This window comes from Pelobates fuscus, chromosome 3 (genome assembly GCF_036172605.1).
Source record: "Pelobates fuscus isolate aPelFus1 chromosome 3, aPelFus1.pri, whole genome shotgun sequence".
NCBI classification, from domain to species: Eukaryota; Metazoa; Chordata; class Amphibia; order Anura; family Pelobatidae; genus Pelobates; species Pelobates fuscus.
The window spans coordinates 67551262-67578481 of NC_086319.1; the positions used below are offsets into that span (position 1 = coordinate 67551262).

At 42.2% G+C, this 27220-nt stretch overlaps 1 protein-coding gene across 1 annotated transcript in view; it reads right to left on the reverse strand.

Moving 5' to 3' along the window:
* The window catches only part of PPM1H (protein phosphatase, Mg2+/Mn2+ dependent 1H), a 215291-nt gene extending 188751 nt beyond the window's left edge, over nt 1–26540 (reverse strand). Inside the window, exon 1 of the mRNA XM_063447154.1 lies at nt 26055–26540. Coding sequence (XP_063303224.1) covers nt 26055–26287 — 233 coding nt within the window. The 5' untranslated portion in view covers nt 26288–26540. The remainder of the gene's footprint in view (nt 1–26054) is intronic.
* Nucleotides 26541–27220: the final 680 nt, after the last annotated feature.

The following is a 27220-nucleotide window of genomic DNA, read 5'->3' on the forward strand; positions in this document are numbered from 1 at the left end:
GTCCCATCGGATGTGTCACCCTCCATGGGTCTATATATCCATGAGTTAAGAGGGCTTGATTTAGTTCTCGTTGTGGGACCTCTATGTGTCGCCGTGGTCTGAGCTGTTGTCCCTGAGGACATGACATCTAAGTGGTCATCTAAAATAAAGTTGGTGTCCCCTCCTATGATCACTTCCCCCAGCTTCCATTTATAAATTTTTTGGAAAATTGTGTCTAAAAAGGCCGGCTGGTCAGTGTGTGGTTCATAGATATTAACTAGCGTGAATTGTGCGTTATTAATTATGCATTGAATTATCAAATATCTTCCATGTTTATCCGTGTGTTTGGCCACCAACGTGAAGGCAACTTCCTTGCTAACGAGGATAGAGACTCCTCTTTTCTTTTTAGCGTAACAGGAGTGGAAATCTACCGGGAATTGCGGGGAGTTGAATTTAGGTCTGTGGCCCCATTTAAAATGCATTTCCTGGTAAAATGCTATATGAGCGTATGCCCTTTTTGCTTCCTGTAACGCCAGGCGTCTCTTGTGTGGAGAGTTTAACCCTCTCGTGTTAAGTGAAAAAATTTGAAGCACCATTTCTATGTGGGGTTCTAAAGGCTAAAGCTAGGGCCCAAGCAGCCCCTATTTGGCAGAAAGTAACACTCTTTACCCATTTTTCCATGAGCAGTACATCCCTCTCAGAAGACATATGTGCATACAGTACATACCAGCCATAGATAAACATTATCCTCAATGAAAAGAAAAAGAATAAGAGAAGTAAACAAAAATAAAAGATAATAAACCAAAAGTTAACTATGTACAAGTGTCCCCAAACTCTAGATAACCTCAGCCGAGGCATCTAAGTGCAAACCAGGGACAGAAACAATTTAGCAGTATGAGCGCACCACACTGCAACGGCTCTCTAGTGAGCCTGGTGGGGTCGAGGGTAGGAGAGTGACAAAGGTGTGCGGGCCAAAGCCTTCGAACGGAGTTCCGCCGAGTACGGCCTCCTTGAGAGTAACAACTACATTATAACTGCATATTATGTTAATTTTTTTGGGGGAGGGGGGGGGGATTTAGCTAATGAGAGAGAAAATAGGCATATCAGTTTGTGATTAGGTAATACTACACCCAGTCCGTGGTTTCTGGAGAAGCGCAAAATTGTCGTGTGACAGTTCCACGGTGGTGGTTCACTTAGCAGAGGCCACCTTTTGCCAGTCTCCTGTGATTCTGGTAGCCACCGGCTCCGGTTCCTTGGTTGGTGGGACATCTGCCTGAAGTGATATATTCCATTGGGTCAGTATTTTCCTTCCCTCTTCCGGCGATGCAGCGGTCCTGTCTGAGCCGTTCTTGTGGATGATGAGACGGGTGGGAAAGCCCCATTTGTAGGGGATTTGCGCCTCTCAGTGCTTTGGTGATGGTACCAAAGGATCTTCGTTTTGCTAGCGTAGCTGGAGAGAGATCTGCAAAAAGTTGAAGGCCTGCATACTTTCCGGTCAGGTGTGCTGGATCTCTGGCCGCCTGCATCAGCCTTTCTTTAGTGGCAAAGAAGTGGACCCGGACTATGGCATCCCTGGGTACCGCCGCGGGTATATTCCGTGGTTTCATGAGCCTGTGAGCTCTGTCTAGCTCCAATTCTTGGAGTGAGGCATCTGGCAGCAGGGCTTGAAATAGCTGGATTAAGTATGGCTTTAAATCTTGTGCCCTGATCTCCTCTGGGATACCACGCAGGCGGATGTTGTTTCTGCGGGCTCTATCCTCCATATCTGTGACCTTAGTGTCTAGCGCTTGTAATTTTGCTGAGAAGGTATCATAGGCATCAGCCAAACTGTTGTGGGCCTCTATGATCTCCTCTGACTTATCTTCTAAATGGACTGTTCGTTCCCCTATTGCCTGAACATCCTTCCTAATGTCTGCTGCTAATTTTTGAAAATCTGACCTGATGGTGGTTTTCAGATCTTCTATCAGCTTAGGGATGTTTGTTTCTCCAGCTTGTAAAGCAGTGGTCCGTGATATCGATGTTATATCACTCCGACCAGACTCACTGCGTTCCAAGTCTGAGGTAGGGGAGCGCGTTCTTCCGGCGCCATCTTGGATGCGCTTGACTGGCGGGGAAAAGGCCGCGATCTGTAATGACGTTGTTTTGCACTTAGATTTGCGAGCGGTTTTACTCGCCATGGAAGCTCGAGGGTGCAGTCCGTCGGTAAGTGTTCAGTGAAGCATGTTAGCTGTTGCTACCTATGTGGAATCAGGCTAAGTTGCCGTTATTGTAGCGGAGCTCGGATCCTATGCGTCCGTTTGCATTCCGGTTTGATAAAGCCTTAAAGGTGAAACGCGTTAAATGGTTTTAAATTGTGTATTTTAAAGCAATACAAAGTTTTATTTGGTTACCTTTTTTATAGGACCAATCTTATTTTCCTGTTTTATTGTATATACACTTTTTTTTATTATTATTTTTCCTGGCATTTTACTGTGTCCTGTTTCAAGCAATCCATAGGTGGGGATAATTCCACCAGTGCTGTATCTATAGAGCAGTATTTTCTGCTCTACCATTGTGAGTATATTTTATTTTATATTTTCCTTTTACTTTTCCTACTGAGAGCACTATTGCTGTTTTTATATATATCCTGTGGAGTACGACGGAACCAAAGTCGGACGGACGGAACCACTTCTCCAGTATATACCGCTAAGCGCCCTTCATCCCAGAGCTGGCCTTAGCTCCACCAAATGTGAGTGTACTATCCTCCTTTTTTATTTATTTTACCTTCAGAGCTACAATATTATACCACTGGAAGCTTGTCGTGTTTTTTTATCTTCACATATACGGATTACCTACAACCCGGACGGATCAACTCCTGAGGATTGTACACATACCCTATCCATATACCAGTGAGACGGTTTTATGTACTTTATTGAATATTTTACTATTTGATCTCTACTGAACATTTTAAACACTTGGACGGACTTTGTTTTATCTACTTTTTTATGATATTTTAATAGAGACTATTATACCTAGGTCTTTATATTGCTGTTTATTCATTTTGGACAAGAAAAGGAAGGTGCACACAATACCAGTAAGGTGAAAACCAGCTCTAACACTTAAGTGAAGGAATCCCTTAACCTTCACAACACAAAACATGCAAATACAACAGAAATAAGTGGAGCTTTAGGTTTACCTTAATAGACAGTGGTATGATATGGGTAGACAAGATACTATTGCAATAATCTGTAAATAGCAAACAAGCAAATCTAAGTGCAGATGATTATTACAGAAATAAATTGAGATGAATAATAAATGGGTAACTCACAAACATAGAGCCAATAATACACTTGGCTCAAATGGTTAGCGCCTCAGGATCTTCTAAGGTAGATCCAACACCCTCTTTTTGTCTCCTCTTGATCTCCTCCTCCGTTAACCCAGTAAGCAGGAATGCAAAGGGAAAACTCCAATTGAAGGTATAAACAGAATTTATTCAAATAAAAAATAAATCAATAAAAGATAAAAGATTAAAAATCAGTATAAGAATTCGTATGAAATCAGTCCAAAACGCGTTTCGCCAGTAACTGGCTTCCTCAGTTGGTATGAGGGTCGCTGTATTTTCTTGTTCTTTTATATGCTCTCTAATTGTAGAATTGCCGGCATCTGCCGAACCGGAAATGAGCTGTGTGGAACGCATATGTGGCTGGTTGAAACGCACGTACACGCTTACGTGCGTGCGTCAGTCATGTGATCTGGCTGTTCTCCTTCCTTATTGTTCGTGGAACGCAACACATGCGTTCCACTGCCCACAGTCTTCAGGATCGGCTGTCTTACTTACTTCCTCTTCGTGGAACGCAATACATGCGTTCCACATCCGGATTGCATGTTTTTCGGCAGAGAGTTCTTAAATATAGTGTCCATTAGGTCTCAATGGACCCAAATAGATTAAAATAAAACGGAAGAAAGAAATAAACATAAAATCATCATAAATAAGAATATAATATACTCAAATATCAATACTTGTCAAATATTAACACTAATAGTGTGTTCTTACAGTCATATAAAAGGGTTAAAACAAAAATGGATAAAAAGATCCAGAAGGGTAGAGAAACCTTATTACACTATCTTAAAAGGCTATAGAAGAGCATCCTCATAATGAGAAACAGGGGGAAAATATTAAATATCTTAAGAAGGTATAAAATCAAGGGGAAAGAAAGACTATCAATGGATGGGAAGCATTTATGATAAGAAATGGCACAATTCGAAATCTAAATTTAATCCATGTGGGGCCATAGTGTTAAAATTAAAAATAAAAGTAATTTCTTCAATGCCAATTTTTTTTTATAAAATCTCCACCCCTCCAGTTATTTTTAACCAGTTTAAGAGCACAAAACCTAAGACCCTGTGGATTTTGATAGTGACAGTGCTTAACCCCTTAAGGACACATGACATGTGTGTCATGTCATGATCCCATTTTATTCCAGAAGTTTGGTCCTTAAGGGGTTAAAATGTTGAGAGACACTATGTGTTTCAACCCCTTTCTTAATGTTTCTCACATGTTCAGAAATTCTGACATGGAGACATCTAATAGTTCTCCCTATATACATTTTATTACAAGAACAAATTAATAAATAAATAATATTCTTGGAGAAACATGTTAATTGGTCCCTTATCACAAACTCTTTATTAGAGATTTCATTTATATTTTTTATGTGTCTTTTTTTATTCAATGTTTCCCTACACGCAAGGCACGTACCGCACCCAAAAAAGCCTTTACTTTTCGTTAAAAAATTGCCATTTCCATTTTGCTGTTGCTTTAAATTACTGTTTACTAAAAAATTCTTAATATTTTTACACCCCCTATGTGCAATCTTAGGTCTCTCTGTGGGCAGTGGAACGCATGTGTTGCGTTCCACGAACAATAAGGAAGGAGAACAGCCAGATCACATGACTGACGCACGCACGTAAGCGTGTACGTGCGTTCCAACCAGCCACATATGCGTTCCACACAGCTCATTTCCGGTTCGGCAGATGCCGGCAATTCTACAATTAGAGAGCATATAAAAGAACAAGAAAATTCAGCGACCCTCATACCAACTGAGGAAGCCAGTTACTGGCGAAACGCGTTTTGGACTGATTTCATACGAATTCTTATACTGATTTTTAATCTTTTATCTTTTATTGATTTATTTTTTATTTGAATAAATTCTGTTTATACCTTCAATTGGAGTTTTCCCTTTGCATTCCTGCTTACTGGGTTAACGGAGGAGGAGATCAAGAGGAGACAAAAAGAGGGTGTTGGATCTACCTTAGAAGATCCTGAGGCGCTAACCATTTGAGCCAAGTGTATTATTGGCTCTATGTTTGTGAGTTACCCATTTATTATTCATCTCAGTTTATTCATTTTGGCATATTCATTTTTTTACCATATTTTTTGTATACTAGCGCAGCCCGTACCTCTATCTTTTTTTTTTTTTTTTAATTACAGTAAATGCCTGCAAATTTAGAGAAGTGGAACAAAAGTTTTCTGTTGGAAAAAGTGATGGAATGATTGATATAAATAAATTGCATACTGACAATTGGGGCAAAGGACACAACAGATGAAAACACATACAGCAGATTTAATATCTGCTCAAACATTTTGAGATTAAATCAAAATGTTAATCAGTATAATAACCTGAAATACCTGCTTCTGTTTTCAGTTTTCAAAAATACACAATGCAAAGCTAATCCCCAAATCACTGAAACAACATAAGGTGTGTTTTAAAAAAAAAAAAGCCAAAATAAACATCTTTCCACTCTAAAACACAACTCTTGACTTTTTAAAGGACAATATAGTCACCAGACCCCCTACAGCTTAATGTAGTGGGTTTGGTGTCTATAACCATTCCCTGCAGGCTATTCAATGTAAACACTGCTATTTGAGAGAAAAGTCAGTGTTTACATTGGTGCCTGGTAACACCTCTAGTGACAGTTACTAAGAGGTGCTTCCTATCCAGTGCGGTGCCAGCAGTGGCAATATGTGAGAGAAAAATCTACTTTTTACTGCGATCGAAGGAGGACCGGTGACCTAAACAGCCACTAGTGTCAGGATCAGGAATACAGGTTTGCATTTCTGACGGTATAGTGTTCCTTTAAGTAGGGAGGGTTCTCACAAAAGGAAGAACTGAGATTTAAAAGTACTTAAAAAAAAAAACCAAAAAAAAAAAAAAAAAAAAACTTACCTGCCATCATACAGTTAAAAAATTTTTTATTCCAAATAATATTTTGCATGTTGCTATGCACTACAAATAAATCATACACCAAAACATTACCTCTAAAAAAAATAAGAAAATAAAAATAGTAACATGAGATCAATACATAAATGTTAATGCAAGCATTAAAAGGGCCCTCTGACCACCAAAACCACTAGTAATTATGCCAGGACGCTGGTGAACGCGCCCCCTGGTTCTCTGTTGAACTTTTTTTGAGCTGGCATAGTCAATGAATATCATCCAAAGTTGGATAAAATCAGTATTGATAATGCAGAAATGATACTTCTGCATTAGCCATGTGCAGAGAGAGGGGACTGTATGCCGTAGTCATAGTTAGTGTATGACGCCAAAATCATTTTGACACCACTATCAATACAGTGGGCTGTTGTGATTATGATTTAGATTGCCTCTTTAAAAATCTGGCAAATGAGCCAAACACAGAAAAGTTCACTACAGACAACTGAAAACCAGATTGCCTAGTTACATGTAGCAAGTTTTAGTCTATTGTAGTCTTAAAGCGAAACCAATTCTTCATTCATGCAAGCCAGTAAACACTATTTAAGCACATACCAAGTTGTAGAGTGCAGCAGACATAAAATGAAAAAAACAAACAAAAAAACACTTCTGACCCATTCCTCTCTCCGAGGAATCATCACAGCATAATAATCCATGAACCATCATGCATCCTGGGGCATCCATAGAGAAACGCCTTACAAGTACATATGTATTCTGGCATCCATTTAAAAGTGCCATACTTATGTACGTGTCTATGGGGAAGTTATGTGATTTACATTTGTTGGTTGGCATATTAAGTATATCAAATGTGTAAAAAAAAAAAAAAAAAAAAAAAAACAGCAATAGAAAAAACTAAAATCACAGGCAACAGGTAATTTTATTATTGGGTCCTAAAAAAATAAAAAAAACAAGACTCACAAGGGACAGTTCTGTTTAAATTCAGTTTACAATTTACTAAACCAAGCATGTTAAGGAACACGAAGAATGGTCAAAACCATAAAAGCCTGCCATGTTTAATTCCCTCTTAGATCCAAAACCATTTTCACCTAGCTGTATAGCTGTATTAATGATTCATCAAAATAAATGCAACTTAACAATATCTTCTGTTTAGCCTCCAAGCATCAATATTTAATGTTTATTTTTTTCCAAATCATCGAACGTATTCAGAGCAAAAGTGTCAATGTGAGATAAATAAGCAAGTTATTATTCATAACGTATATAGAGTATATGTAATAATTTTATACACACACATACTAATATATATATATATATATATTTATAATGTTTTTTAAATTTATTATTATTATTCTTATTAAGGCAATTGTGAAGTATAACATATTGCAGTATATCCACATTATAGGATAAGCTGGTAAAGCTGGAACAACTGTTGCTACATATTACATAATGTCATGTGTGTGCAATCAGTACAGATTTGCAAAAGTATAATTGCAAAGATTTTTTTTTTTTATAAATATTAAACATCATATTAAAGTTGTTATTATGGAAGCCTACAAAATCCATGTGTTTTAAAAAAAAAATGCATGGCCTATTTGGGCTTCGGTAAGTTTTAGACAAAATACATCGCCAAAATTAAGACACAGCAAGGTGTAAAATAGGTTAAAAGGGGTAAAGTGAAGGACGGCGACACAATGCTGCCAAGCGATTTAGGTAAAATAGAAAAATGGTCAGAGTTGTGGCAACTGACATTTAATGTGGATAAGTGCAAGATAATGCATCTTGGACGTAAAAACCAAAGGGCAGAGTACAGAATATTTGTCCTCAACCTCAACATCTGAGGAAAGGGATTTAGGGGTGGTTATTTCTGATGACTTAAAGGTAGGCAGACAATGTAATAGAGCAGCAGGAAATGCTAGCAGAATGCTTGGTTGTATAGGGAGAGGCATTAGCAGTAGAAAGAGGGAAGTGCTCATGCCATTGTACAGAACACTGGTGAGACCTCACTTGGAGTATTGTAAGCAGTACTGGAGACCAGGCCCGGACTGGCCATCGGGCAAACCGGGCAAATGCCCGGTGGGCCGCGATGGCCATGGGCCGAGGCCGGCAGGAAAGATCAAGAGATCTCCCGTGCCGGCCCATGCGCAGCAGCACCGGCCCCAAGATGGAGTTCTATCCCATCATGGGCCGGAGGGGAGATCGGGAAGTGAGCCGATCTCCCTCCGCGCACGGCGAGCAGCTTCCTTTCTTTTCTTCTCGCGAGCTCCGAGATTATCAGAGCGTTGCCATGGTAACCCGCGGCAACGCTCTGAAAAAAACGGCGCTCGCGAGAGGGAGAGAGACCTTACTCAATGCTTTCCTATGGACGTTCAGCGTCTTCTCACTGTGATTGTCACAGTGAGAATCGCAGAAGCTCCTCTAGCGGCTGTCAATGAGACAGCCACTAGAGGCTGGATTAACCCTCAGTGAAACATAGCAGTTTTTCTGAAACTGCTATGTTTTCAGCTGCAGGGTTAAAACTAGAGGGACCTGGCACCCAGACCACTTCATCTGGGTGTCCGTAGTGGTCCTTTAAGTGTATGTCTATCTGCATGCACTGGCGTACATACCGCAGTCGCAAGGGTCGCAGCCCTGTGACCCCTCTGACCAGGTGCCCACCGCCAGTTCGCGCAGAGTAAGCGCGCGGGGGGGGGGGCACGGATCAGTTTTCGCACCGGGGCCGCATGGGTTGTGTGTACGCCACTGGTCACATTAACATACTCATTTGGTGGGGGGGAAGGGGGTGTGCGTGTCAATGGTGGTGACATGACATGCCCCCTTTCTGGCCCCGCCCCTAATAGTGGGCTGCTCTGCCTTTAATTGCCCGGGCTGAATTTTTGTCCCAGTCCGGCCCTGCTGGAGACCGTATCTTCAGAAGGATATTGATACTTTAGAGAGAGTTCAGAGAAGGGCTACTAAACTGGTTCATGGATTGCAGGATAAAACTAACCAGGAAAGGTTAAAGGAACTTAACATGTATAGCTTGGAGGAAAGACGAGACAGGGTGGATATGGCAGAAACATTTAAATACATAAAGGGAATCCACATAGTAAAGGAGGAGACCATATTTAAAAGAAGAAAAACTACCAGAACAAGAGGACATAGTCTTAAATTAGAGGGACAAAGGTTTAAAAATAATATCAGGAAGTATTACTTTACTGAGAGGGTAGTGGATGCCTGGAATAGCCTTCCAGCTTAAGTGGTAGAGGTTAATACAGTAAAGGAGTTTAAGCATGCGTGGGATAGGCATAAGGCTATTCTAACTATAAGATAAGGCCAGGGACTAATGAAAGTATTTAGAAAATTGGGCAGACTAGATGGGCCGAATGGTTCTTATCTGCCGTCACATTCTTTGTTTCTATGTTAAGTGACTACAAGTCAAGTAATTTGACGAAGGCTTCTATTTTGCCAAATTTTGACAATGAATAGGACTAATGATAAAATCATTTTTTTGCTTTAAGAATACTTTTTAAAAAATGCTCTTCACAGCCCCATTCAAGACCAATATCAAGAATGGCATAATAAAATATTTGCTTAACCCTCTCATGAAGGGGTTACTACATGGTTCACAAACAAAAATAAATGAGCAATGCATTTCACTTACGCTTTATAAACAAACACAGAATGTACCGTTTTTGACCCCTGTGGCATGTACTCTTTTAAAACTGTATCCGTATTGAGCAGAGTCTGTATACCTCTAAGCACAAAATAATAGGAGAGGAAAATGCACTGATTTTAATTGGCCCAAAATGCATTTGGATACTGTACAGAGAGTGCATTTTCTCATTTATACAATCCAAGCTTTCTTGTCTCACAAAAAGGCAAGCACAAGCCTTTTCTTCTTCAAGCTATATTTATTGTTTGTCATTACTTCACTTTACAAACATTTGTCTATTCTTTTTAAATACACTTATTCAGGAAAAAATTGAATTAACCCATAAGGATCAATGGTATATGTTACTGTACAACCTTGTCCATAAAGGAACACGCAAGGAGTACTATTCGAGAACTGATGGAGATAGGAAGCTGTGTTCGCAAATTACCGTAACATTTCAAATCAATTCTGCTCTTGTTCTTCCTTCTGGGGCAGAATCTATTCACACTATGAATCAATTTTCACTTCTGCATTGGAGACAAATGTGCCCAAATTTAGATAAGAAACGGTAGGCATTCAATTATTGCTAAACTGACTAGGTGAGTAACTAGTGAAGATGGGCAAATACCACCCCCCCCCCCCCTCCCGAGCCTCTCTGAAGCCTACTTAAAATGGCTGCTTGGGTTGGATTTGCCACAAGGCCACCAGTAGGCAGGTGAAGGGCGTCATTGCCCGTGGGGAGATCAAAGAACTCCCTCTCTGGCCAGCACATTCTCATGCTGTGGGGCGAGGTCAACATTGCAGATTTTACTGGCAAACACCTACAGGGCTGGCACAGTAAAGAGGGAGGCACCTTGGGGTGCAGACATATTGCATCTCTCACTGGATCGCCAGCGAACCAGATTCCCTTGTCCCTGGTCCAAGGTAAACCTTAGGTGGGGGGGAGAAACTTTTATAGAGCCCCTGTCACCCGACAACAGCCCGTAAGCCCACCTCAACCCCTCTCACCCAAACACAGCCCCAGTCATGCTTCTACAAACCATCACCCCCACAACAGCCCCTGTCACCCCACCACAGCCTTGGTCATCCAACTACAACCAATCACCCCGCAACCCCTGTTACTTCACAACACCAGTCACCGCATCAAAGCCCCTGTCACTCCACGTCAACTTGTTAGAAAGAAAACTGAATAGGGGAGATCTCCTTACCTGTACCTGTCCCTAGCAGATGCAGCCATCTTGAACCAGCAGGTCCCGACAAACCCTGCTATACTCTTGCGCATGCACAAGAGTACAGAATTTAGGTTTATGGAGGATCCTGCAGCCTTCACAGACAGAGTCAATTAGCACTTCTAGACTGGTTTGGAATTTCAATGAACACAGTCAAAATTAATATGTAATAAGTATGAAATACTCTCTCTTTTGGAGAGGGGATCGCAGTGCTGCTTTAAGTACACCTCTAGTGGCTGTCAAACTGACCACCACTAGAGGTGCTTTCACTGCAGTGACAAATAATGCGGAAACCCTAAGGAAACCATTGAATACAATACTTTCCAATAGTGAAGCCTGAAGGTACATTTTAACTTCCCAGCAGTTTTAATATTATGTTTACTTAATCCCTGTATTTTGCAAATATGTGTTTGCAAAGACTCAAAAATAAAATGAAATGTAGAAATCAACACCATTATCCAGGAACTGTATGCCTCCATCTTGGCTCTCTGTCAGTCTTCATAAAAAAACATATGCATTTACTTAGCACAGACAGAAGAGAATAAAAAAATGAAAAAAAATAATTCTATTTCTCCTTGTCCAAAGCAATGTGTGCCCAGGACTTAACTGGATTGTGCTTTTATTTGGTACTCGTTTTAATATGCATTTTAAAAAAATATGGAGCATCACATGAAAAAAAAAGTTTACATAAGTTGGAGGTGATTTTCAATATTCTATTTGACAGTTTCCTTAAAAAATATCTATCTAAAATTAAGAACATAAAAAATACTTTAAATATCTATTTTCTGTGTATATTTTCCCAAGAAACCTTCTACGCCCTTGATATTATAAAGACTAAGGTTTTTTGTTTAGTTATTTAAGAAACAAACTAAGCATTGTTAACTTCAAAACTGGTGAATATAATTCATGACAATGTTATAGATGGTTCAATTGGTATTGCATAACGTGGCCAGTTGTGAGAATCTTTAAACCTGCTTCACACAGTTAGTACTACACAGCAGGTGGACCACCGGGTTCGGGATCATGAAGATGCAGGTTTTGGCAGCAGTCATAAAAGCATTGCCACTTGCTGTTACTTGGCATGTGGTTTAGAATGCCTATATTTACTGACAAGGGTATAGAAGTCAAAGCTATTAGGGATATAATAATGGTAGTATTCCATTGCAATAGCAGATTTTATGGTCTGCAAAAAATGCTCTGTAACAATGTAGTTCATAAACGTCCAATGTCAAAAATATTGAAATCTCAAGGACCCCGCACAATAACCAAAAAGCCCTGGATAAAATAAAAGCTTAAAAGGGGATAATAAAAAGGCCTATGGGTGAAGGTATACAATAGTGTTAGGAATACAAACATGTATTTCTAACACTATGCTGCTGGAGTAACTGTTTAGGTCTCAAGCCCCCCTCTGATTGCAGTGAAAAGGTAGCTTACTTACCTTTTCTCCACTGTCGTGCTGCTCTAGCCACTGCTGGCCCTGCCTTCTTGGCTGAAATCAATCTGGATGATCTCAGCCAATCAAATGCTTTCCCATAGGAAAGCATTGAGACTATTGTGCATGCACAGAAAAACACAGCGCTGCTCCAATCAGCATCTCCTCATAGAGATGCACTGAATCATTGTTGTACTGGTTCTGGTGACCATAGTGTCTATTTCAGAATATACAACACATATATAAAACACAGTATGAAGAATTCAGTAATAGCGTGAAAAAAATAAATTCTACTAAAGATGTTCTCCTGTACAGAAGAAAACAATAATATTTACAATCTATGTGAACTTGCGAAAGTCAAGAAATGTTTTTCACTATTTCACCTATGTTTAGAATTTGAGTTATTTTTTCACTACTGCTAATGTTTCATCCCATACTGGTATTTCTTGCATATTGTACATCTTCACTAAAATAACACTTTTTCTGTTACAAAACATAATTACAGAACATTTTACCTGTACACTTAAAGCAACGCATGGAGTATAAGTAAGGCTGTTAACAACCTGTTAACCTGGTGTGCATATATGTTGGCATGATATCTCCTATTTAGGGGCAAACACATCATCAGTACTACTTACAATGCCCCTGATATTAAACCTGAACTTGGCACATATGATGAACTAAATTGGGAATGTCAGGGCAATAACAAGGGAATTTTAAGTAATAACACCAAGGCTGAGAAAATTACCAACAAGTCTATCTACTAAATTGAATATTGTCAGAATTTAACATTTAAAGCAAAAATAGCCAAATTGGAGAAATCTCAAAATCAGCTATGCTTTTACTTCTGTTACTCTTGGCATCAAATTGAAATTCACTTCAACCATGTAGGTTTTTGGCTTTTAAACAGTGTGTGCTGTCATTGAGTCAATGTAGTCCAAATAGAAACAAAATATATTGTTGTTATTGTGTTTTTCACAATTATTAACTATAAAAACATTATAAGCTGTATTCCAATTACTAAAACACTGTGTTTTAAAAAGGCAACCAGATTAGCAGAATGTCTTTGCTTCTTGACAGATAAGGTCAATTAACACCTTATGGAAGAATGACCTGCGTATGCCATCATATAATACATTAATACTGTTTGGATCTGTTGGTACTAAATAAGAAGACATGCAGAGCTAGATTCATAAGTCAGAAGAACAAATCTGGATCCAAAAATGCTATTTATTCAAACACGACCATTGTGGCAGTTTGAAAAGCAGTTGATTAGGCTTGAAAGCTTTACTGGAAGAATTCCTTAACCCCTTAAGGACACATGACATGTCTGACACGTCATGATTCCATTTTATTCCAGAAGTTTGGTCCTTAAGGGGTTAAAAAAGTCACTCTTTGCACCATAGCAACTCTAAAAATGTTACAAAGGGTATGTCAGAAAGCACCCTGTTCTATGGAATCTTTGTCCGGAGTGAATTATAACAGTATAACATAACTGCATCAATAAGACTGCCCCCTTGATCCATAACATCAAAGAAGGAATTCTACTAGTCCAATATCTGTCCAAACATTGGGTGTGGTGCATATGTAGACATCTTGGACAGCCATCTCTCTAATCCCCTCTTTGGTTGAGGTATTCATCCAAACAAAGATTATGACAAGATTAAGTTAAAAGCAAGAGAATATATAACTTGCCAGTTATATCAAACTATAATGTTTACTCTTCAATGTCCATGTTGTTATTCATATCAGAATGAGTGCACACTATGTTTTATCTTTTTTCAATAAATACATTAGTGGATGAATTTTACTCAATGGCACAACTGTAAGACTCACCAGTACTGTGACCTCCTTCATGAGCCAACATAAATCACACATTGGATGGTATTGATTACATGACACTGACACAGGAATCATGTCTAGTACATTCCAAAGATCCATTGTAAATTAATCAATAATGGCTTTACATTGTTTGTACGGACACTACAGCATGTACAACGTTGAATTCCATGTTGTAGAAACCACAATTATGAGCTGGTGATATTTATCAATTTGCAAAGAATACACGCTTAAGCTGTGTCTAAAATGAGCACACGCTTTGGATGCCATAGTCATAATTTCTGTGGCAATGAATATAGTTCCACTTAGCTTATGCCAAAAATATATGTGCAACAGTCTCAAAAAACGCATCTGACACACATGGAAAAAGGGAAGGGGTAAAGGTTACAGTTACAAAATTCACAAAACTACAACTGCACATCAAATCAGCGCCTTGTAACCCAGGCTCGATTGGAAAACTGTGTATTCCATAAAATTGGAATCTACAAAAGTACGGACAGTAAAGAAAACTCATTGCATCCAAGGCCAATGCATAAAGACATAACCTGATATAAGGAGTTTGTCAATCAGAGGTGGAACTAATCTTGAGGTCATTTATAAAAAAGGATTGCTGGTCACTGTGTTTAAGATGGCACCATCACGAGGTCTATGATAAGTCAAAACCTATTTCTGAGGTTGTAGAGTTCTTTATGCAGGCAGACATTTTTTACTAGACCATCTTAACACTGAAATTACTCTGATGTATAGGGAGATATTCCTCCCTGTAACAGCACAAGTTGAGCAGAAAACAGAAGCTCTTGAGTGGCGTTCGTGTACTGCAATAAGTCATTTAGCAATATTCATATTCTATCAGAGAATGACATATTTGCTTACTCAAATACAGCACAAAATGCAAAATACTTCCAATATGATATACTAATTCCATCATATAAGATTAATACAAAACATCCAGAGAGTGCATAGTCTCCATGCGTTGGTGGTTAGAATCTCATGAATTGGCGTTCCTCTAATATTGGGATGTATGATACAGCACAGGGCCGGACTGGAAAAAAAATTCAGCCGGGGCATTTTTTAATCACATCGGCCCACTGAGAAGGGGCCAGGACCAGAGGGGGTGTGTTTTGTCACTACCAATGGCAAGCACGCCCCCTCTCAAAGTGAGCATGTTGGTTCAATGCTTTGCCAGGGCAGACCATGCACAGAGCTTTGCTGAAGAGCTCTAGCATGAGAAAAAGGCCCTGTATTTGTCCTGCGCAGCGCAAGCATTTTTCAAGTCAGAGCTCCCCGGGTCCTCTCCTGTCTCCCTCCCCAGCCGGTGACCGCTTGTTCGTGCCTGTGGGCTGGTGATCTTTGATCTCCTCACCGGCCCATGGAGGCACACAGCAGGGCCGGCGCTTGGATAGCGCCGGCTCTACATGGGGTGGGAAGGGAGATCTCTTGATCTCCCCTGTTGGCCTTGGTCCATGACCATTGCAGCGCACAGGACATTTGCCCGGTATGCCTGATGGCCAGTCCGGGCCTGATACAGGATGCTTCCCAGTGATATCTGGGATAAGATGCGGTAGCTTTCTGAACAATAACATCTGGTGAACTAAACAAGATCATTAAATTATTCCAGTGTTATATCTTACTCTGGGAACAAAACAGAGTCATCAGAAAAGGATAATTAAAGTTAATGAGTAAGACGTCCATTAGTCACCCATTTAAATTGCACATATATGGATTTATTTTGTTTTCAGTAGTTTCTTTAACAGAATACAGTTAAATAGACTATACTAAACCAGAAAACGGAAAACTATATGGTAACAGAGGCAGCAGTTCACAAAACATGTAACCCTGAACATATAATGGGAAAAATATGCAATTGTTTTACTTGTATGAATACGTATAGGTTTGGCTAATTTTTATGTATTTTCAGGGTTTAGAAGTTATTAATACCCTACCCCAATAGTCCTCATTCTATTGACCTCTGAATGAACTGGACCTGCCAGGAATCCAATCTACAACCTTGAGGATTGATCAGGAATTAATATCTCCTGGGCTTCTAGAATATTAAAAGTTGGGTTGACCTTGTGTGACTTATGTCATGAGCAGTAAACAAAGGTTTGAAAGGTTATTAGCTGGAACACTAACCAGTCAGTCATTTAAGTTGTTTTGCTTTTCACACTGAATGATGATTTAACCTAGTTAGTTATATGCTTTAACAGTAAATTGTAGTGATCTGATTGCCATATTACAGCATTTAGACCAAAATGCTATGGTTTTAACACATCCAACTGTTTATAGATAAATCTTAGTGTTCTCGTTAAATCCATTTAATCAGATATAATCAGCTCTTGAGGGTTACAGAGAAAGCTTACTTCATTCTCTGAGTTAAAGGGACACTCCACTGACAAATACACAAAATAAATAAAAATTACTGTTTAGTTGATATACCCCATATTGAAAACTTGCACGCATTTTATTATGCATTTTTTTTTATTGGGGGTGTATATCTAAAAACAGCTTGCAAAATATGCAGTTCTCTTGTCTACTGTCTTCGCAAATGCTCCCTTTCTAACCCCTCCCAGACTTTCTGTGGCTGTCCATTCACAGACTAACTAATGTAGAAGTCTTTACAAGGCAGGTGCTCTGAGCAATTGCTGCTTCTTGAGTTTAGCTCCACAGAGCGAGCAAACCAGGAAGTAAAAGGAGTCGTTAGCTGATTGACAGCTAGGTTAATTTAGATTAGTGTAACTTTCTATTGAAAACTGCACTTTTTTCAAAATATAAATAATAGTACACATAAAGCTTTTCAGCAAGCTAAAGTCCTTTAGGGGTCTGGAGTGACCCTTTCAGTTGAAGACACAGACAAAGGACCGATTCTCTTACAAGTAAAGCATAATATTCATAAAGCATAATTACATGATTTTGCTATTTCATGACGAAAAGTCATGATTTTATGAAAGACACTGAGGCGAGTATTGCTTAACCCTTTCTTTACTGTCCACCAATAGCAGCAAAGTATATTAACAGTAAGAAAAAACAGTAACCATAGAGATAGGACACTCCCATATCCAGTCCCAGTATAATAGGCAGCACCTCCTCATCCAATTCCTCTTTCTTTGGAGATGCTACCCGCCAACAGCTAACCGGAAACCAGGAACAGTCCAACACTAGAAGGGCAACGGCCCACAGTCCTTTTTGATACTTGAACAGAGGATGCCAACGAATGGAGAAACTTTAACCAAAGGGAGTCCATCTCTTTGTCAACCATTGAACTTCAGCTAATTTGGGGAAGTCCTGAGCATAGAGACGTCCTTCATGCGGTGCGCCTAGAAGTGGATCAACCTGTGAAGACATAATGACAGGAGCCCTAAGGTTAAATCGGTACTAACACTATTTGCCCATTTCAAGATACGATACCTTGGAAACCAAGCCACCCGTTAGTGTCCCCCCATTCGTACTTAAGTCGAGAGTCCCCATGTATGTGAAGTGTCATGAGTCATGTGTACATATAAGTCGTACGTTTATGGAAGGCAATGCTATACTTACCGCCCGAAGCGAGAAATGACAGGGGGGGGGGGAATTATATCAATAAGTAATAGGGAGGGGAAATACTCGCCTCCGTGTCTTTCATAAAATCATGACTTTTCGTCATAAAATAGCAAAATCATGTAATTTTATGTCAAGACACGGAGGCTCATATTGCTAGTTTAAAGCTGAGCAATGACTGACGAGAAAACATGTGGCTGAGGTCGGAAGTAGAATTCCCTGAAGGTGGATTCTCTGGACCAGTCCGCCATCCTCATAAGGTCTTCCAGGCGTGCCCCCGAAGAGGCCATGGACGTGGCTGAAGCCCCACGTGTGGAGTGGGCGCTAAAGATGGATGTATCCACCCTCACCTGCGACATAATCCACTTCACCCAACGAGCCAGAGTCGTGCTGGATACTGGGGTGAATGGTCGACGGGTTGAGAGGAAAAGTTGAGGCGTTGGGTCCGACCTATGGGCCTTCGTCCGAAGTTCGTATTCCTTCAAACAGGTCACTGGGCACAACAGTGGGTTAGTCGGAAAGCTCGGGTACGAGACTGAGCGTATGGCAGTCTTAGTCCTTCTGGAGATATTGAATGTCACCCCATCCGGGGTGAAAGATCTCGCATCATGTTCCAGGGCATGTACCTCCGAGACTCGTTTACATGAGATGAGGCAGAACAGGCATACCAATTTGGCAGAGAGTTGTTGTAAGGTGAGGTCCGAGTTGGGTGGCCAGGAGGAAAACAGCGATAGGACGCAGGTGACGTCCCATGTGGCTGTGTATCGAGGTCTGGGGGGGCGCGAGAGGCGTGAACCTTTGAGTAAGCGGCATACAAGGGGGTGCTGGCCCGCTGGGCAGCCGTTGAAACCATGATGAGCTGAGGAGATGGGCGATTTGTATAGGTTGATCGTGCGATATGCGCGACCCGCTTTAAATAAGGATGTGAGGAACTGGAGTATCGCCGTCACCGGAGCCGCCACGGGATCCAGGTCCCTAGCCAGGCACCAACCAGCCCAAGCTCTCCAAGCGGTCCCGTATGAGCATCTAGTGCCGGGAGCCCATGCGTCAGCCAAGAGGCGTCGAGTTGTGTCCGAAACTCCTGGGACTTCCCAGGGACCCCCGAAATTCTCCATGCCAGTAGCCGTACTGATCCGTCCAGTAGGAGGGGATGTTGTTGGCCCATTGGGTTCAGCAGAAGGTCCCGGTTGGGCGGCAGAAGAGTGGGACTGTCTATTGCCAGTTCCAGGAGTTGTGGGAACCATGACTGGGTACCCCAGAATGGGGTTAGCAGGACCATATCCGCCATCTGGTGTCGTACTTGGAGTAGCACTCGGGGGAGCATGGCAAGTGGCGGGAAAGCGTAAAGGCGTGAGTCGGGCCATTCCTGTAGAAACGCGTCCACTGCCTCCGCGGCCGGGTCCGGGCGCCAGCTGTAGAACCTGGGTAGTTGGGCGTTGAGTCTGGAAGCGAAGAGGTCTATGGAGAAGGGCCCCCAAAGGGACGAGATAGTGGAGAACACCTCTGTATCCAATTTCCAATCGCTGCTGTCTGCTAGATAGCGTGAGCTCCAATCCGCATGGGTATTGTGGAGGCCAGGAAGGTATTCCGCCTGGACCGTTAGGTTCCTGGCTAGGCAATAGGTCCATAAATCTTTCGCTAAGCGGGCCAGCGTTGCTGAGCGTGTGCCGCCCAGGTGGTTGACATACCGAACCGCTGAGATGTTGTCCATACGCAGCCTGATGCATGCACAGGCCGTGCCGTTCGCAAAGCTCCTGATCGCGAAGGAACCAGCCAGTAGTTCTAGGGCATTGATGTGGAGCCGGGACTCTGCGTCTGTCCAGCGACCCCCAGTGGTCACCCCGTTGCAGTGTGCGCCCCAGCCGTGGAGACTCGCATCTGAGTCCACCGTGAACTCCGGCTGAGAGCCGAAGATGGCCTTGCCATTCCAGGCGGATAGGTTGTGGATCCACCAGGTCATCTCGTCTCGGGATTCCGAGTCCAGGGGGACCAAATCTGCATACGAAGCCCCTTTGCGAAGGTGTGCTATCTTCAGGCATTGAAGAGCTCGGTAGTGGAGCGGAGCCGGGAACACCGCCTGGATGGACGAGGTCAGTAGTCCAATGAGTCGTGCCAGGGGTCGCAACGACAGCTGGTGTCGCGTGAGGGCACGTCGTAGTTCCTTGCGGATTGAGCGTATTTTGGCTGGAGGGAGACTGAGAGACTCCGCTTCAGAGTCGACCGTGAACCCCAGGAACTCCATGTGTCGGGCCGGGGATAGGCAGGACTTCTCCCCGTTGAGCAGGAAACCCAGCCGACGTAGGAGATCCATTGTCCATTGAAGGTGTTCTAAGAGGACTCTCCGATCTTGTGCCATGAGGAGGATATCGTCCAGATAGACTATCAGCCTTACCCCACGACTGCGCAGCCAAGCCATGGCCGGTCGCATCAACTTGGTGAAGCACCACGGAGCAGACGAGAGTCCGAACGGGAGGCATGTGAATCGCCATGTTTCGCCTTTCCAGAGGAACCTTAGTAGGTCCCTGGAGGACTCGGTCACCAGGACCGTTAGGTAGGCATCTTTGAGGTCTAACTTTGCCATCCAGTCTCCGCGTAGGAGTAAGTCCCGAAGGAGGTGGATTCCCTCCATTTTGAAGTGGCGGTAGCGCACTATGGAGTTTAGGGCCTGAAGGTTTATAACTGGGTGCATCTGGCCGCCTTTCTTTTCCACCAGGAAGCTGTTGCTGATAACCCCAGTATGGTTCAGCGGTGCCCGTTCTATCGCTCCTTTCATATGGAGTGACAATAGTTCCTTGTCTATTAAGGCGCGGTTTGCCTTTGAAATTACCATAGGGTGAGGGGGAGGAATGCGACCCGGGGTGTCTACCAATTCTATGTGGAACCCCTTTACAGTGTTCAAAACCCATGCATCTGAGGTGGTCTCTAACCAAAAAATTACGGAGTCTGCCCCCTACACAGATATTGGAAAAAACACGAGGTCGGTGTGGTCTTACCGTAAGGGCGTCTGGAACCGGGGTTCCCTCTGAAGCTTCTGGAGCGCCATGGTCTTCCACGAGATGGGAAGAAGGGAGCCTGGTGTCTTGTGTACTGATAAGGTGGCCTCTGGTTATAAGAGCCTCGTCCCGATCCTCGGGAGTTAAAATTAGACCGGCCGGACAGACGGCTCCGGAATCTGCCGGCCCTGGAAGAGACCCGTCCCTGAAACACCCTCCTCGTGGAGGACTGGGCCTTGTCTAAGGCTGTGAAAGCACCTACGAAGCGCCCCAAATCCTTGATAAAGGAGTCTCCGAATAGCTGGCCCTGAGCATCTTTGCCCGCCTCAGTGAGGGCGAGGTTGGCCAATTTAGGCTCGATTTTAAAGTGGATGGCTTTACGACGTTCTATAGACAGGGAAGTGTTCACACTACCGGCTATGCAGATTGCCCTCTGCACCCATCTCGGCCAGGTCGAATAATTTTGCCAAGGGGCCAAAAATGTCCAGGCGTTTGTCCTGGCATGACTTTAATGCAGATTCCAGACCCTTACGGGGATTCCAACCCATCTTGGCAAGAAATTGCGTCATTTGAGGGTCTACAATGGGTGTCTCGCATGACTTTATTAGGGATAAGGGGTCTAGGACATTCTGCCCTGAGCTTGTTGCGCGCCGTCTTGCTAAGAGGGCGCCTAACCCAGTTCTCAAGATATTTTGCTACATGGGCGGCTGGGAGCCATTCTGCCGACATCGGGTGATGGAGAGCATCCGGGTCAAACATAGGTTCTCCAGCCGGGTCCATGAGAGTCGAAACCGCGGTAGCGGGAGAGTCACTGCGAGAGTCACTAATTACCAATCCTGGTAGGGTAGGGGCAAAGGGGTCAGTGTCCTGCCCGTCCGACTCGTTCTTGGAGTCATTCCCGGACTCATCAATAGCCTCCTCACAAGACCCGAATTCTGAGTCGGATTCGCTCTCTGTAAGTGATCTGGCACATTTCCAGTGCCGCGCCCGTTCTGCCTGACGCGGAAAGGCTCTTTTGCGTGACACAGACACGCTATCCTGGGTGGATATTTTAACACCAGTCTTGGTGGTTCTGGAGGCGGGAGGGATCAGGTGTTTAGATTTGGCCTTAGCCTTTCTAGGGTTGTCCCCTGGGTGGTTCACAGAGGAATGCGCTAAGCGTGTAGGAATGGTAGATGCTTCTGCGGGTACAGGTTGTGCCAATAAAGCCTGAGAGATAGTCTGAGACAGGGCTGAGGACATAGAGCCCATGGCGGCCATAATGGCGTCTGTAACTGAACGTTGCAGTGCTAAGGCCTGGGCATCATCCGGCACCGACATAGGGTCAGCCAGCGCTTGGGGTATATCCCTATCCTCAGGGGAAAGAGGGGAGGCAGGCCCCTTAGGTTTAGGCATAATAATTATTACTGAGGATAATGTCAGACCCAAATAAAATATATCCTTATGTAGGGAATATACGGTATTATATAGGGACACAACTAGAATATATTTGATGTAGTAAATAGTAAATAGAGCTGCTAAATATGTGGAGGATGCAACTAGCAGGAGTTAATCACCCCAGGCTAGGCAGAGCAAACAGAGGAAAAGGAGGGAGCTCACCAGGGTCCAGACCGGCAGATAAGGAGAACGGAGAAAAAGAGCGCCAAAGTGAGTGATAGAAAATGGCCGCCGGCAATCTCGCGAGATTCGCGGCGGAATTCTAAGAGAAAAGGGGAAGAGCCGAGCGTTCGGCAGAAAAGGGCAAATACAAATAGAGTCACAGGGGAACACATAGAACAGGTGAATCCGGCGTTCGCATAAAAAATACGAACGCGGCAATAGGAGAATAGGCAGGCAGACCGGAGCACATCAAACAGGTGAATGTAGTCAGGCGTTCGCATAGAAAATGCGAACGCAGTAATAAGAGAAAAGACAGGCAGACCGGCAGAGTAATGGAGGGAGCAAGGGAAAGTCTAGCACGATACCAAAGGTATCAGAGAAGGTAGATCAGGATAAAGCCGGATAGGGAAGGTCTGGGACCCTGGGCACAAACAAGGTATACAACATAAGGTCAAATAAATACAAAATACAATCATACATTAACCAGTGAATGGTACAAAATGTCAGCAGAGAAGAGTAATTAATGAGGTACTTATCTGTTTGGTAGCAGCAAAGAAAGAGGGATTGGATGAGGAGGTGCTGCCTATTATACTGGGACTGGATATGGGAGTGTCCTATCTCTATGGTTACTGTTTTTTCTTACTGTTAATATACTTTGCTGCTATTGGTGGACAGTAAAGAAAGGGTTAAGCAATATGAGCCTCCGTGTCTTGACATAAAATCATAATCTCATTCTGATACATTAGAGATCCTATAGTGCCAGGAAAGCAGTTTTCCTGGCACTATAAGGTTAATAGGTTCTCCCCCCCCGCCCTTGCGCCTCTCCCCCCCGCCCTTGCGCCCCCCCCTCCCGAGAGGCTGAAGTGGTTAAAACCCCTTCAGCCACTTACCTGAATACAGCCCAGAGGAACAGGCTATGCCCACACTCCTTCCCTGCCAACGTCAGGGAGACCTAATGCGCATGTGCGGCAATGGCCGCGTGCATTAGTCCTCCCCATAGGAAAGCATTATTCAATGCTTTCCAATGGGGAAAATCTGACGCTGGAGATCCTGACGTCCAGCGTCAGATAACGGACCCAAAGTCCATTAGGATTCTGTAAGTGCCCCCAGTGACTGTCTGGTAGACAGCCACTGGGGGCAGACAGAGCTGCAATGTAAACTTTGCATTTCTCTTGACTACTTCAATTAAAGTAAATATAGAAGATTTTATATTTAATCCATTTAGTGTTCACTCTAGGCGCAAAGGGACATGCTAAGCACCAAAACCATTACAACTTTATGTAGTGATTTTGGTGCACAGCTGCTGCTCCTTTTCTCGGACAATGTAAAACACTGGCATTTTCCAGAAATTACAATGTTCACATTAAAGGAACACTATAGTCACCTAAATTACTTTAGCTAAATAAAGCAGTTTTAGTGTATAGATCATTCCCCTGCAATTTCACTGCTCAATTCACTGTCATTTAAGAGTTAGATCACTTTGTTTCTGCAGCCCTAGCCACACCTCCCCTGGCTATGATTGATAGAGCCTGCATGGAAAAAAAAAACTGGTTTCACTTTCAAACATTTGTAATTTACCTTAAATAATTGTATCTCAATCTCTAAATTGAACTTTAATCACATACAGGAGGTTCTTGCAGGGTCTAGCAAGCTATTAACATATAAGGGGATAAGAAAATCTTAATTAAACGGAACTTGCAATAAAGAAAGCCTAAATAGGGCTCTCTTTACAGGAAGTGTTTATGGAAGGCTGTGCAAGTCACATGCAGGAAGGTGTGACTAGGGTTCATAAACAAAGGGATTTAACTCCTAAATGGCAGAGGATTGAGCAGTGAGGCTGCAGGGGCATGTTCTATACACCAAAACTGCTTCATTAAGCTAAAGTTGTTCAGGTGACTATAGTGTCCCTTTAATCATAAAACTCACAGAAACTAGTCAATTTACAAAGCTCTTTAGTAAGCACAGCACATTTATGTTGAATGTGTCTCTATGAGACACGAGAACCATTTGAGTGGCTGAATGTGGCGACTGCTCTGTCTATGCCATAGCCACACAATTCTTCTCTACGCGAAGAATCTGGCTGGACTATGGATCACTAATCTTGGTTATCTCACAGTAGATGGATCAGACTGCTGTATAACTGGTTCAATTTATTTTTTTTATGCGAACACTCTAAAGAAAAAACATAAATACTGTACTTTTCGGAATATTAGAATACAGTTTTTCACCCCAAAGTTTTGATATGCCCACTATGCAAATCCACATGCATACAATATATATATATACACACACACACACACACACACACTCACTCTCTCTCACTCTGGTAGGTATGGTGGGTTGTTTTTCCTCAGCGGGCTAGTGCTGTCTTCTGTGGCAGGAAGGGAGCCCAGGAGACTCTAATCTGCACCTCTGAAGAATTACCACATGTTACCACCATGGCAATACTCCGATACTACACAGTGCCAGATCTCATGAGAAGAGCATACTCAGTCTGCACCTAGGGGAGGTGCAGGCTAACGTCACTCGCCACTGGACCTGCAGGGATTGTCTTTTACCTCTTCCTTGGCGCAAGCTAAGAATGAGTAAGAGGGGAACAAACTTCCAATAAAATTGTAAATAAATAAAAAAAAAAACTGTTTCCCTTTTCCCATCTGTCCTAAATCAAAACATTCACTACATCATCTATGCCCACAAACCCTATACATTTAAGCTTAGGTTTACTGTAATTATAGCGTGTGTGTGTGTTTTATATTCTAGTGCGTCTTATAGTCCGAAAAATATAGTATATTTATGCTTAACATTAAAATGTTTCTTTAATATTATCATGCATTTCATGGCCATTGCTTTGTTTCCACATACTGTGTACCTGCTGAGATACTTTGTTACAATAAAGTTGGAAAGCAAGGAAGATGTCAAAGTACTGTTAAACAACAGCATGATTAATAAAAAGTTATCTCAACGTTTACCTCCGGAAAACACTGCAGAAAATTAAATCACAGAGAAACAAGTACAATAAAAAAAGCTGCCTTTCGATTTTGATGCACGACAGCAATAAAACTGAATGCGTATGAATAAAGTATAATTCACAGATGGATAGATCTTAGAATACACATCATTCACACAATATAATTCAGACATATACTAACATATGTACATTAATTCACAGACAGGTCTTATTTTAGAGTATAACATAATTCATAATTCAAACATATACGAATTACATGTACATTATTTTAATGATTGCTTACCTTAAAAACATTTAAATAACTGGGACAGGCATCCACATTTTATTTTTATTTTTTTACATATCTCACAGTGTAAAGAAAAATAAGCTATTTCCTAGGCCTTGCAAAACAATGACAAGCTTAACTGTGTGTACATTCAGATCACATTATCTCACACACACTGACCTGACAGTAAAGGAGAGGGGCTGCTACCCCCACTGATGTGAGACTACAGAGCATTCTATTTACTGTAACACACAATCGCATTTACATCTCCTGCTTTGACCTTGAAAGCTATTCTGCTGCCTTATCCCAGGTAAAGTTAATAAAGAGGGGTAGATTGGGGGGAATGTGATGGTGATGATGGTGTACAGGCTGTACTCACTCTGCATAGCCTGTGGTCCATGGCAACCTTTTGGTCTCCTTTAATATGAGGATAGGTCTGGCGATGTGGTCAGCTGAGCACTCAATTTCATCCTGGGAGAGACCAAGGAACTCAGGTCTAACATATGGGAACCTGAATGGCAAATCAGCACTGTTGGCATGATCAGTTCCAGAGTTTCCAGCCATGATTCCTCCCATGAAATTGGCCACAGCAGATTTCACCCTAGTGAGCATATTACAAGCAGCCCACTGTTGGGAGAAGCATGAATAAAACAGCAGCAGCCCAGTGAATGCTTGCAGGCAATCGGCTCACTCCAGCAGATCTCCCTTCCCCCTCCTTACATGCACAGAGCTGCATGGATCAGGCTGTCTAGAAATAATCAAGGAAGAGGAACAGAAATAAATAAATAAATAAAGTGTGTGTGAGATGTGAGCTGCTGTACTTCAGGTCTGCAGGTTCCCAGCACTGTGTGATCTTGGAGCTAAACCCTTGATCACGTGATCCTGAGAGCTGTCACGTGACTGGGGATGGTGCTGGGGAGGAATTGAGACTTAGCATAAGATGAGGGAGTCCTGCCAGTCTTGCTTCCTGCTCTTACTACCTGCTTATCTCCTTTCTCTCCAGGTTTTAGCTAGACAGACAGAAAGTCACAGATGGTGAGAGGAGGGCAGCCAGGAATAAACATGAAGCCAAGACACAAAGAGAAGGATCACGTGATATAATGGCCAGAGGGGATTACCTGCTTAGTATTGACCTCAGTGCCAACATGTAATTGTATCATTCTCTGGGTGTTTAGAACACTGCAGACAGTTAATTATAAGGTCATTATTATGAGGAACATTTCACAATTTTATGATGGAGCTCAGGATAGGGACAAGCAAAATAACAATTAAAGAAAAAAATGTTTTATTTTTTTTAAAAAAATGCACCTTTAGCATTTGACATTTGTATCAGCAAAATATAAATCAATATTTCTATTGACAAAGTGTATATCTCTGGGTATTTTAAGCCACTTAAATCATTTTAGAATTGTTTGTTCTCTTACATTTTTACTCCAGCGCAATAATATAAAAGACACGTATACTAATTTATTTTAGTAACATCATATGTGACAGGTATGATGCACATTGCTAATGTGTTGAACAAAGTACATATGTTGACCTGAA